Source organism: Poecilia latipinna, unplaced genomic scaffold, assembly GCF_001443285.1.
Source record: "Poecilia latipinna isolate Pla-1442-1.1 unplaced genomic scaffold, P_latipinna-1.0 Scaffold29, whole genome shotgun sequence".
NCBI classification, from domain to species: domain Eukaryota; kingdom Metazoa; phylum Chordata; class Actinopteri; order Cyprinodontiformes; family Poeciliidae; genus Poecilia; species Poecilia latipinna.
In genome coordinates, this window is record NW_015112645.1 from 302,437 (window position 1) to 316,252 (window position 13,816).

General features: G+C 39.1%; 1 protein-coding gene across 3 annotated transcripts in view; it reads right to left on the bottom strand.

Annotated features, from left to right (window-relative positions):
* Positions 1 to 13,816, bottom strand: part of sorcs3a (sortilin related VPS10 domain containing receptor 3a) — a 229,626-nt gene that overhangs the window by 136,014 nt on the left and 79,796 nt on the right. For 2 of the 3 annotated variants that reach the window (XM_015039692.1, XM_015039698.1), the window contains exon 2: positions 270 to 337. In XM_015039692.1, the coding sequence (XP_014895178.1) occupies positions 270 to 337 (68 nt within the window). Of the gene's footprint in view, positions 1 to 269; positions 338 to 8,353; positions 8,373 to 13,816 lie in introns of those variants that run through there. The other variant, XM_015039705.1, reaches the window with a different exon arrangement.

A 13,816-nucleotide genomic window follows, 5' to 3' on the forward strand; every position in this document is an offset into this window, starting at 1 on the left:
TGGAAAACAGCTTCCTACACCCAAGTGCACCGCCTGGAGGCGGATGACACCAGAACACGGTTTCCCCACAATGGACTGGGAAGGTGAGAACAGAATCACAGCTGAAGATGAATGAGCAAAGAGCAGATATGGATATTTGGCCCAGATTACGACTGAAGTCCTGCAACACTGAGTGCATCAACAGGATGGTTTTGCAATCCTTAGTTTAAAATCTGTTGCTTATGGATGTTGACAGCATTCAACAAGTAAAAGAAGTGTTGAGGACTCACCTCCAGAGAGTGCTCTCAGTGACGCTGCCGATGTGAAAGTCATAGAGTTTGGTAAGAATAAGGATGACCTGCAGAGAAAAGAAATTTCTGCATTAAAATGACGTTTTTGAAGAGTTTAAATCAGTCGACCCAGTGCTCTGCAGGTTCAGATGTGTCCCTGCTGCCACACCTGATCTGAACGAACAGGAGGCTGCCAGGCGTCTGCAGCATTGGCAACATGCTGAGGAGGTAAAGCAACCATTTGAATGAGGTGTGCTGCAGCAGACACATGCAGGGCAAAGACCTGAGAACCACTGGTATGATCAATGCTACGTCAGATTTTTAAGAGGAATCTTAAAGCAAAACAGACACATTTCGCTTTCGATACGAAGCCAGACAGATTATCAGACGTGTCCAACAGAAATAAATGCAGTCTGTTGTAGAGTGAAAGTTCAACCCTTTGGCAACATCTTTCACACTTAGCAGAATAATTCTCAGTCCTCACTTTTCCATCAGACTTCATTGACTGCTGCTTGCCAACAGTCAACAGTTTTTTTTAATACAACATATAAGTTTAACCCGACAGCGATCACTGACAGCATAGGAAGTACATCCTCCTGACTACCAGGAAAAAAAATATTGTCCAATCACCATTTTTTTAAATCCCACATTCTTTGTAAGGTAATAAAAGGTTTTATGCACTTACTTTGTCTCTTCCCATAAAATGTGTTATTACTGATAAACGCCATTTTTATGAATTAGAAAAAGGTACATACAAAAGTCCCACCCCTTCACATGTGGTATCATTGAAAAGCCCTAAATGTCCTCTCCAGATACCAAAAGGAATTAATTCAGTAGAATTCAGGGGATGGGAGATATTCAAATTTAGAAATGTCCTCTACAGAGGACAAAAATGAACTACTGGTAGTCAGGAGGAATATATCACCACCTTCTCTGCAGGAGGTCAATATGAGTCTCATGTTCAAACATATCAGGTGAAACAAAGGAGAATAAAAAGATATACTTTTTTTTTCATGGAGATCACAGCCTCTTATATATAACCATCTTCAAAATATTCTGCTATTTTATAATTCAGTGCACTTCAAAAGTACTTTTTTATTCCCAAGGGAAATGAAGCTATGGATAAGAAGGCAAAAAAATAATATGCAACTTATTATGAGGTGTCAAAATAATCTGAACTGAACTGTAAGCATATAAATCCCCAGAATTACACCGGTTGACATTTAGAACTGCTCATTTCTGCATTTTACCTTTAGTTAAAGTGAGATAATGAAGTCATTGAGGTGCTGATATATCTAAGGAAACAGAAACACAATGACAGCATCTACTCAATCGGGATTTTAAGTTATTTGTAATATTTGAGCTAGCTGAATTGAAAATGGCATTCGTTACAACAAGCTAGAAACACTTTGGAACAAAACAAATGAGCAGGAGGCCTAATCAGGATCTAACTGAGAGTCAAACACGATTTCACTTTGGTCCAAATCAAGATCATGAATGTCCTCAAGGGGCCAGTTGTGGAAGAATCTACCAAAAGGAAACACCTGCTAATTGATCAAATTTGACTGGGTTCCATTAGTACTTCTTTTCACATTGATGTCATTTGGTCCAATTCAAATAAATCAACTCATTATTTAAGCACACAACTGTTATCTTAAAGTTAAATTTATGTTTGTCTCTAGAATCTAGAGGGTCACATAAATAGTTATGGCGGGCCGGATTTGGTACCCGGGCCTTGAGTTTGGCACCTGTGAACAAAGATCCGTTTATAGTGCTGAAAGTCTAAATCACTTTTGTAGGCTGTAATTAAGTTTGCTGCTAGAAGCACAGGTCAAGGGTGGTCTGGTAGAGAATCACACCGCCCGGATCTCAGCCCACATGCATAAAGAAACATCAGGACAAAAAATATTATTCTTCCACCAACCATATTTAGTAGTGTTCAATTTTACAGTGTTAGTGGAATAAAACAGATGCAAACTGCACAAACAGGACCAACAGAAAAAACAAGTGACAAAAACCTGTATAGAAATGCAGTAAAGTAAAAAGTATGATTTTTAGTGTTTTTCCCAAAAAAAAATATTCTACTGAAATAAAGTGCAAATTCTGAAACAGGCCCACTTCAATAGGCGTCAGCACTGTTTCCTCCAGATGTCTTCAAAAATAAAATCAGCAAAGTTTGTCTTTCTGGGTTTATGGGTAGAACAAAAACAAAAACAAAGCAAAGTAAAGTATTATTCTGCACTCAAAATGTCTTGTAATAAGCAAAATAACAGGATTTTTATGTTTGGGAGTAGATCAAATTAACTGTTAACAAATATAAAGCAGTTTATCTGAGTGTTACATACTAGAAACCAATCCCTGCAGCACTCACTGACAGCGCCATAACAATAACACCCTCATAACCATAAACACTGATGCTGCAGTCAATTCCTTAAACAAAGACACTGCTGGGGGCCGTTTCTGTCTTAATGACTTCAAACAGTTGTTAAACTGGACAGTTTAGAGAAAAATATTTCAAACCAATAAAAAACGATTTAAATGTAATGACTTTATAATTTTATAGGTGCTATTTTATGATGGAAACGTAACTTTTGCGGTCTTTGGTATCTAAACTGTGGATTCTGGTCACAATGAAACATTAAAAGTTTGACATGTTTTAATAATGCCCAGACAGCAGCAACACGTTACAGAACCGCCTTTTAACAGAGGCCAAACCGAAGTTTTTTTTTGTTTGTTTTAAAGAAAATTTGTCTTTTTAAATCTCAAGACATGAAAAGCCGTGATAAATTATTCACACCACTAAACCTTTTCACATCTTCTCACTATAAAAGCACAATTTATTCAGTGTATTTTACTGGTATTTTATGAGCTAGAAGACCAAGAGCCAAAGTTTTAAACTGTGATTACATGGAAAACATAAATCTAGAAATAGTGGCCAGCATTGTTTTAAACCCCGATGTGAATACTTTTTTGACAAACTTGGGTCTTAAGAATCTTTTTCATGTTTGTCCTGAATTTAGCTCAGTTTGGAGCAGTTGGACAATGTGAGCTGGAGAGCTTCTTCAGCGACAGACTGCTGCATCCTGTGTGCACAAAGGAGCGTCATCTCAGGTCCTTCCTCCTGCAGCCGGTAGACTCTAGAACCATCACTGTCCCAACAAACTCATTAAGGTTTACTGATATTTGTAGTTTTTGTAGCGTGCTGCTGCTTTCTTCGCACAAAGATGCACATCTCATACATTTTTAAGATTTTCCTACTCAGTTGCACATTTCCTTCAAAACAAGGTAAGCCATTAACAGTAATATTTTTTATCATGTTGTACATTTGCTGCTCAGTTTCTTTTCTTTTACTCTCTACTTTGAATCTGAATACTTCATTTACCTTTAACTTGCTGCCCCTCAATTTTCCTGAAATGGGAAAATAAATAATATTTTCTCTGCAACAGGAAAGCATTCATACAACATGAGGTTGCAACTCCCAGGTTTCACCACAGGGTTGATGCTTTCTGGGCTCTGTGTAGTACAAGTGATCCTCCTATGTTATCTGACCAGAGCACCTCAGTGTCTTCTTATGGATTTTGTTTAACAATGGCTTTTTCTGTGAGATGCTTAAAATTTTTGATTCTGAGCCACTAAAGTCTAACAGGCCCCAGATTCGGCCACTCAGACACAAAAACCAATTCTTCAACATGTCTGATATACCTGGATAAATGCTGAAGCATGAACATACTATGTGTGGCATTATATATTTACATTTTCTCTCTCATGGCAAAATTTGAAATGCAGCAGTGAGCAAGTTTCTATAAAGCTTGACTCTGCACTTAATCGTCTTTTATTGCAGTTTTTCCCCCAAAAAGCAGCATAGTTACTGCCTACAACAAAATACATTCTATAGTGAATCAAATTTTGCTCCAACAGCAGTTAGTAAAACACTACAAGGTACAGAGTGATAAATTAGCATGTTGGGATGCTGTGTTGTGCATAATTAATTCTGTGTATCCCGTTCAGTGTTGAAACTTTGACGGGTTTTTTTCGTCTTTTTTTCTTGATGCAGCACTCTGCCATCCTCGCCCCTGTGGAAAAGTCTCATCCAACAGACTGCTCAAAGCTTTGGTCTTTTAAAGAGAGAGAGAGATAATCAGCAGGCGGGGCGCTTTGATAAGGACTGTGCACGTCCTCAGAGCAAATCACAGGACATGAAGGTTGTGAGGATCAGCGGTCAGCTGTGATCCTCCACTCCAAAGTGCAAGATCACAACTCTGCTCCACAGGGATGAAGAGAGATGGAAGGGGATAAAACCAACTGCCACTAAAAATAAGCCTGTTTAACAACTTCAACCATCTGGTAACTTCAGTTTTTATTCACCTCAAGATTTGGAAAACTAAAAGAAAACTATTAGCTTAAGTTTTATTTTTGCTTTTGAAATCTAGAGGCATGCTTCAGATTTTTCAAGAAGAGTTTTGAGCCGTGGTTAGCACAGCAGTTCTAGACACTTTACATGTAAAAGAGCATCTAAAGCAGAGTGACTCTGGTGTTGATTGAACAATGCTTGCAAGGATTGCTATGAAGTTTGTGAAACTGGAGTTGAGGAAAATCTGCGGCGCCATATTTTATGCACAAGTCGGCATGTATAAAAATTAATTTTGCGTCAAAGTTTGTGTAAATATATGCACGCTTTTTCCCTGGAGTGAAAATGTGCGGCAGCCACACAAACCTTTTCTACTTTGCAACCTCTAATTTTCCAAACCAAACCTGTATGGACCACACATTTATAATGGATGGACGTTTTCAGCAATGTATCGCTATAGAACATCTAGATCTGATGTGTCAACTAGATTTTGCAGTATTACCTGTTGTTCATAGATGTAAAGGAAGAAATGCAATTCTTATGGATGTAAATGTTCGCTACATCAAAACTTATTTGTCAAATGTGTTTCCATTTCCCCTTTGGCAGACTAACGTCAAGAAAAGCCAAAACCCAACTCACAAGAAACGTTTTTAGCAAAATTGAGAAGGTTTTTCGAATTTTGTTGTTTCTATCAAACTTTTCCAAAGAGCTTTTAAAAAACATTCTGATGGAAACATTGTTACAGATTTCTGTGAACATCATGGTGTAGGTCAGTTCTTCATTATGTGACTGATAATGGAAAGGTTTTGTGAAAGTGACACTGGAGAATTCAAACTTCTTTCCCCTCTGATATTAGTCAAAATTGCTACTTGAGCTATTTGAGTTATTTGATGCATGTAGGACTAACTGCTCATCTCCCAAAAATTAAACATGGATTAATATGAACTATACCTTTAAGACTTTAGACTTTCATTAAACAATTTAGATTTCTGTACCAAGTTCTGTCAAACATGTCATTTTTATACATTGTGTTTCACAAATTATGTTAGATTCAGTTTGTGTCTGAACAGCTGGATCTTTTGTTTTCTTAATTTTCCTTTTTTCTTTGGAACAGTCTTCTGCCTTTTAAGCAAAACTTTAGTCATTCAGCTAAGATGGCAGTAAATACTCCAAATCCTGTGACAGACGGCAGTAATCATGCTAAACGCAACCAAAATAAAACTCCAGAGCCACCAGTGCCTTGGCATCCTTCGCCTCACGCCCCGGTAATGTTCGGAGGCTCACAGAATGCCAGGACATTTCCACCTCCTGCTAAGTCTCGATTATTTGCCCTCTGAACCAGAACCCTGGACAGTACTTGTGGATGAGGATGGACCACATGCCAGAGGGTCCGTTCAACTGAGAGCATGAACATATGGCTCATACAAAGAAAGCCTGCACTGCCAGAGAAAGGCCAATGAAAAGGGTCTATTTCCATGTGGCTGCAAAAAATGATAAAAAACTGGGTACCTTCATGTCCAGTTGTACTTTGATAAAGTCCACTTTTTGTTCACTGCAGTGTAATTGTGTATGCGGTCCTGTAACCCCCTCCTTCCTTGGATTTGGGCTATCAGAGATGTGCCCCCTCCTCTGCTTGGAGGGAGGTGAAACACAGACGTGTGTCCTCTCATCCCCTTATGACAGTTTGAATGTGAAATTCACATTAGACGCCATGCAGAAACAAAATGATTCTTCAAAAGATCTTCCAGGAAGGATGGAAATTTGTCCACTTCTTGTTCACTACAAAGGAAGTTAATTTTCAATTAAAAACAGTGTTGTAATTCATAACGTTAAATGTTATCTAATGAGAATTCATGTGCTGGTTCATAGCTCAATCCAGTTCAATAGCAAAAATACTGTACTTCAAAAAGAAATGAAATGATGTCATCTAAATATCTTCAAACAGTCATTCGGGATGCAAGACTGACTCCAGTAACAGTCAGTCTTGCAACAAAACTGAAGAAGCCTCTGACTGAAGACAGTTGCTGAGGACAATCATGACATAACGGCTCAACATCCAGAAACAGAGATCATATTCCATGTACACGTCCTGGATGACACCCTCAGTTGTTGGCTAGCTCTGCTAATCCAGCTCATTTGCATTTGCCACTCTTCTTTAAATCTCTATCTGGCTCTAGGGTTAGAAAGGTGGACAGAGAAAAGTTGGATCTATTTCTTCCATGGATCTTATCCCCAGAGGAAGGAATGGTCTGAGCTTCTTCCTTCTCTCTCTGCGTTTTGGTCCTGCTTTGCAACTGTTTTTCTACTCCTCTGGGATTTGGGGTCATAGTTAAGGGATTTATATTTGACCTTTAATCAGATGCTCCTGGTTGTAAAAGCAATACCTTGTCCAAAAGACAATGTATTGCTTGAGATACAGACCAGGCGTCTGTATTTCAAGCAGACTCTGTATTTGAATCCCCACTTGACTTGCAATTATTGAATCAAAATGCCAGCCACACTGTACTTGCCTGGTTGCCTAGACAATTAACCAGGAGTGTGGAAAACGTATTACAACCATGACTAAATGTTCCATCTACTACATGACCAAGTCAAAGTGCCATACGCAATTTTAGAAATTGTTTTATGTCATCACAAATTAATCAGTCTTAATGACATTTTTTGAAAGAAAAAAAAATGACCGGCTCATCTCTTTGTGAGGCAAAAGTTTAATTAGAACAGTGACCTGAAGAGGTGTTGCTGCTGAAGTCAGGTATTAGCACAGCAGCACAGAAAGGCTGTTAAATTAAACCAAACTAAATCAAAAGTGGCAGAGCATTCATGCTGAATGAGAGCTCAGTTAATACACTGCTGATGAGCACTTTTTAGGTGTCTATATAAATATACATCAAAGTTTGTAATAGAGGATACAATCGTTAACAAAGCACTTAAATACACACTCACAGAAACTCAATGTCAGTGATGAAGACAGCAGGAGAGGGTTTGAGTGACTGACTTTCAACATGGCTGTTGGTGTCGGACACAAAATGGTCAAAAAATGAGAAAATACTTTAGTGACTGGTAGTTGTGTGGATAAAAGCAAGTTGCTCATATCAGAGCTCAGAAGACAGACACTGGTCAAGCTGGTCAGATGCAGAACCACTTCAACTGATTCCTTTCAACGTGAAGGAGCAGGAGCTCGACTTCAAGTCTCTGCTAGATGACAGAACGTTCCTGACAGAAAGTTTCCTAAACTGAACCCTTCACAGGGAAGCTAATTCTTTCATAGAGAATTAGCTTCCTCCAAAGGAAGTTAATCTTAGCCGTTTGCATTCAAATGAGCCAAATCTCATGACCCTAGGTAACACCTGGAGGGCATCCAGACTGGTTAATAAAGAGAACTTGTCATGATGCCCCTGTTCCTGCCATGGCTCATGCTGCTCTCCAGCTCCTCCCGCTCCTGTTGGCTGTCTGATTGCTTCCACCTATCCTACATCAACTATCTCAGCGTGAGATGATTTGTGGTCAACCACCAAAAGCGTTCAAGTGTTTTTCATGTCCGTGTCATGTACCTGACCTGCAGCTGACTCCGAGTCCATCTTCATATACTTCAACCCCAATTTCCGCCTCATAGATTTTAGATCTGTTCCACCCATTCTGACCCGGACCGTTTGGCCTACCACTGGGCTCTAGATTACAAACTAATCCCTTTACCTATGGTGAGACCCGATCATTGGATCAGCGCGTGTGAACTCACTCACTCTGCTACTGGAGTATCGAGACTCTGTGACTTCATCATCACTGGTTTCCAGCACATAGAGGCTTTCCCTCCATCCAACCCTGCAGGCGAAAAAGTCGCTGGTAAACAGACAACACCCAATCCTCAGTTACATTAGTGCACTGCACGTTCTGTTCCAGAAGCACCATCACCTGTACCATCATGTGCTAAAAGAAATACTTCCAGAGAGGATATTTTTATTTCTTTTTGTCTGTCATTGTAATCACAAAAATAGTATATGACTGAAAGAGAATCACAAGAAATAAAGACAAAAATTGTTTAGCTGCATTTAACAACACTGCTTATTGAAAAAATGTGCCACTGTACAATAATAAAACATGAGGAAAGAGTAAAATCAGTGTTTGCCATGAATACATGGTGTATATAGTCTTGTAAAGTACAATAACACATTTAGTTAAACTCATAAAATGTGATTATTATGAATAATAAAGGTCTTTTTTTTCCATCTGTGACGAGTTACCAGAGGTCACATTGATGGTAGCAACTAGCTAACAGTCCTGTGAGTCCAATACACAATTCTACTTAAAATCTTTGAACTAAATTATGACATTTATTATTCATTAAGAAAATTATAACATTAACCGGGAAAATGGATCATCTTATAACAAGTAGCATTTTAATTAACATGAATAAATGTGTTACACTTTACAGATGTACAGTTAAAGACAACCTGGAAGTATTACTTCAGCACATCCGTAAAAGCACCAATGGTGCAGATCCTGCTTCCAGAACAGATCATGCAGTGCGACACCTTTGCTGAATCAGTGCTTCAAAGAATTATGGCAGTTGGGCAAATTAAATGTATGCCTGGCAAAGTGTAGTGTAGCCAATAAATGACTTTTAGAACAGTGTGTAGTATATTTATAATTACTAAAAAATCCCAGAAAAATACAACAAATTCATAAGCTGTGGATTGTTTAAACTGCTCTTTAACATCTTGTATTTGAGCTTCAATGGGTTTTAAGACATGTATGTAACACAAACAAAAAGCTCTTTTTGCTTATTTTTTTAAATGCTAAATGTCACTGCAGTCTACTAACAATAGAACAACTGCGTGAAAAGAAGCTTTTAGTTGTCTGCAAACATCAAGACAGTCAACAGGAAAATGACAGCTGGAACTGATCGTTATCTGGAAGTGATTAAGCTTCCCCACCTCCCTGTAGCATGTCAACCGAGGAGCAATTACTTTATCAACTGGTGAGAGCTGTTTATGTGAGACGTTGTCAACTGGCAGCAACAAAGACACCCGCTGACAGCAAGACAATCTGAGAAACAGTCTATGGGTTTTGCTATTTGGCCTGGCTCAATAGAAAACAAAGGCTTTTGTTGACCTGTTGGTAAGTGGATAAAAACATAAGTACACAAATCTTAAAATGAAGAATTCAAATTACAGAAAAGGTAACTGAAAGTATTTAAATTCAGAGCTAAACTCATGTTTCTTGCCTTGATTGCACGGCCAGCTGAATCAACATTCCACTGTACTTGGTCCACCTCTTCAGATAGTCTTCAAACCTTCTCTTCTCTTTCTAACAAACCCTGCAATACTGTATGTTTTAGAGGTATCCAGGAACTCTGGGTATTGAAACTGGAATATTAGAACCCACTTATAGAAAACTCTTCTGTGTGCACCATGTTAATATCTCACTCTCTGCTCCACGCTGTGCAGTGAAGGGTAATATGTCTGGCATTTGCATCAAAGGTGCATGAACAGCATCCAGATGCATTATTATGCACATATAAATATACACTACAAAGACAAAAAGACTCAGCTAGCCTTGGGACATGAGTGCTTCTTATCTAGCATCACGTAGTCACAGCTACAGGAGACGAAAAAGGCCAAGGTTTCAGTCAGACATCAGCACTCCGAGTGTTTCACTCTTAACTAGTACAAGCACAGATTAAACACATGTAAATTTAAGAATAAAGGTCAATTAAACATAAAGTAGGGTATGTTTTTTAAGACATCAAGGCTGAGTCATGGAGGGGTTCACTGTACTCTGCCCTCCTCCGGACATCTTCTCTCGCTTCATGTCACGCTCTTCCATCACACTCACTCCTTTTGGCTCAGGTATCTGGATCACTTTGGGTTATCTCCTTCTCTGTATGCCTCCTCTCATTTACTCCATCCTTCATCTGAATGTCTTTCCCTTGTTCCTCTGAGTTTTTATTCCTCACCTGCCATATTTTTTTTGTTTTTTTCCTCTTAGCAAACCCCCCTTGGTCTTTGTTTAACTGGACTTGCCCCCCACCCTACGCATACTCACTTCATTCTTACAGTCTCCTTGCACGTTCTCTTTATCTCTATTCTTTGTAGTTTCTCATATTCTCCTTGTAATGTGACCTGTCTGTTGCTCCTTACCTTCACTCTCTCTTCCCCCTCTAGCTACCTCTCTCCTTCCCTGAATCCCATCATCAATAACTGGTTTGCTTTTTAGTTTCTTTTGTTGTCACACAAATAAACCAGACAATGGCTTTTGTTGTGTACTGAATTGAATATCTGGAATTGCTTGTGCTTCTAAGAAAGACCTTTCATTATGAATTCATCAATAGTATGTTCTTAAAAATAACTGCTGTAACTGAAGGAAACAAAAAATAACTGTTTTCTGTAAGGTTCCACTTATTCTATTTGGAGTGAGCAAAGTGTCCTGAGCAGGTGGCAGCTAAACTGGCTCTGCTGACTGGAGAGCAGATCTTCTAGCATGATGCCAGTAAGGAGCATCAAGGAAGGTCAGAAAGGTCAAGTTTTAGACACCATAAAAAGCTGTGAAATTTAACATTTTAATATGATCAGATTTGGTTGTACCATACATTCAGGTTTGATTTTAATCAACATTTTTGGATTCCTTGCATTGATTAAGTCAATTAATATTTAGATAGATAAATTGATTGCTCAGGAACCAACAAATGTAACTGACACATTTACAGGGAGAACATTTAAACGTGAGATTCAATCCCAGGACCTTCTTGATGCTAGGCACCAGTGCTACCAACTGCCCCACCATCCAACAGCTCTAGACAAACACACACAAAGATAAGGTTCACCACTTGGTGTTTTTGCAAGAGTTTTGCATAAGTTTGTGTTTGAGGATTGTGAGCAGCTGGTATCCTTAGAAGAACTGGAAGATCAATGGGCCACTACAAGGTGAAGAAAAGGTCAGATGATAAACCAGTCATGTGGCATTGCATGGGAGGAGTGAGATTGTAAAGCTTATCTATTATATCTAACCTTTTGCGTATAGATAAACCTGCCGTTTATTCTCCTTGCAGCCCAGAAAAACTTTTAAGTGCCGTTTTTCACATGGGCACACTGTATCCTACCCTCAGCTTCAAAGACTTAAGATAGAAAGGTTACCATAACAACTGCTGTCTGAAGAGCAGTAGAAAATGCTCAGAGAGCCCCAGCCATCCTGGATCCAAAGTTTGTAAAAGTCCATAAGAAGCCTGCTGCTGTCTTCTTCAGAAAGGATTTATAATTTGAGGAAAATACACTCTGGCAAGGACGATGCAAGAATGCATTAAGGAACCCACTACAACGGCTAAGGGAAACAAAGTTTGTTCTTCTTCTTCTTACCATACTTTCTGCTGCACTGCTTTCAGCTGCCTGTATTCAATACCTGATACTGAGATGGAGGAAGTGACCTCTGCTGTGATACTGACCCACAGCATCAAGTGTTTGGTTGATTCATCCAGTAAATAAATAAATCAAATAGAAGGAGATGTTAAGATTATTCTAGAATATCTATAAAGAAAATACTTCATTGGAGAATGCTTGAGATGCCTCATTAAGACATCTAATTGGGATAAAATAAATAACAGATTCAAAGGAAATCTACATTGTGCAGAGCAAACGCAAAGACTTCAAAGCCTTTGGTTACTTTGAGAACAGCTCAATGATTGAATTAATAATCCTCTCTTAGATCAGGCTGTTGTATGCATTTCATTTGGGGCACAAACATTCCCATTTTCTTCCTCATGGCACATCCTCCTCTAAGGTCAGCTCCTGATGAAGTCAAGCGAAACAAACCCTATCAGGCTGGGCATAAAGTCTCCACTGAAGGGTTAGGGCTCATCACGGTGCAAGCCAGGGTGCAGGGAAAACAAAGAATCTTTGACTTTTCTCCACTAAAACACAGAGCAGCAACAACAAACAGAAAATGGAAAGAGTTAGAATTTTATTGGCACACAGATATAGTCTCAGCAGACATCAAAGCGAAGCTAAAAAGGCATCCCGCCATCTCACTGTGGCAAAGAATGTGTAACTATAAGAATATATCTTTGACTTGAAAAAGTGCAGTGGCACTCTTCTTGCTCCTTCCTTCTACAGCATCAGTTTTTATCTCATTTTCATTATATATCTTATCATTAAATGCACTGGAGAGTTCATTTAGTGGGAGCCCACAGTGACAATGTGGAATATGTTCAAACAATCTCTATTTCTCGGAGGGAGCTATTTTTATAGAATGTGCAGTTCTGCGTGTTCACTAATTAGATAACAGAGCTCCGTACATTGGAGGGAATTGATACCTCGCACTGAAAAATGGAGGCGCAGGACGAATTTGGTGTGGGACAAAAAAAGATGCTGTCCAACATCACCTTGTGTATATGTGCAAAACGGCTTAACAACAGTAAATCCTCTTTGCCACAAAACAGGGCAATCACTCAAGGTCAGAATTTCCAGACAGATGATTGAGATAAAATAGCAAAAGTAAGGTTCAAAAAGACGCTGGTGAGAGGAGAGTCTAGGGTTCCCTTCTGGATTTATTATCCCACAATTCTGGATAGACAGAAGACAATAGTTGGATGGTCATATTTTCATGAGCCCTATATCTTTCATCATCTCATCTTGTGAGGCAGATGTATTAAGACACTACATGAAATCTTAAATTTTCTAGCCTCACATCTCTTCACCCAGTAGCACTCTGCGGCTCATTCAAGTCGTCCCAAAATGTTCTCAGGCTAAAATGGATCTATTGCAACTCCAATGAATCCTGGGTCTCTCTTATGGTCACATCCTGGGAAATGGTAAATGGCCTATACTGGCACAGTTCTTTATCCAGTCCAGAGAACCCTAAAGTACTTTATACCACAGTCTGTCATTCACCCATTCACTATACATTCTCTGGCTGAAGAGCAGTACGACCCAGAAAAACTTGTGGCAGGCATCCTGCAGAACTCTGAACCACCTCAGCTAATTTGGCTCTTCTGCAAAGGCTCCTTGAAGACATACTTCCTTATCCCATCTCCAAGGGTTACCAGACACCCTACTGAAAAAGCTAGTTTCATACATCTCTACAGTCTGAATCCATTCATTTCCTGTCGACCTTTACAGAAGAAAACACAGAGACACAGAGACCCACACCCGAAAGTGGTCAGCCTTTCTTTCATTCAATAAACAAAATTTGATTCTCATTTTTTTCTCAT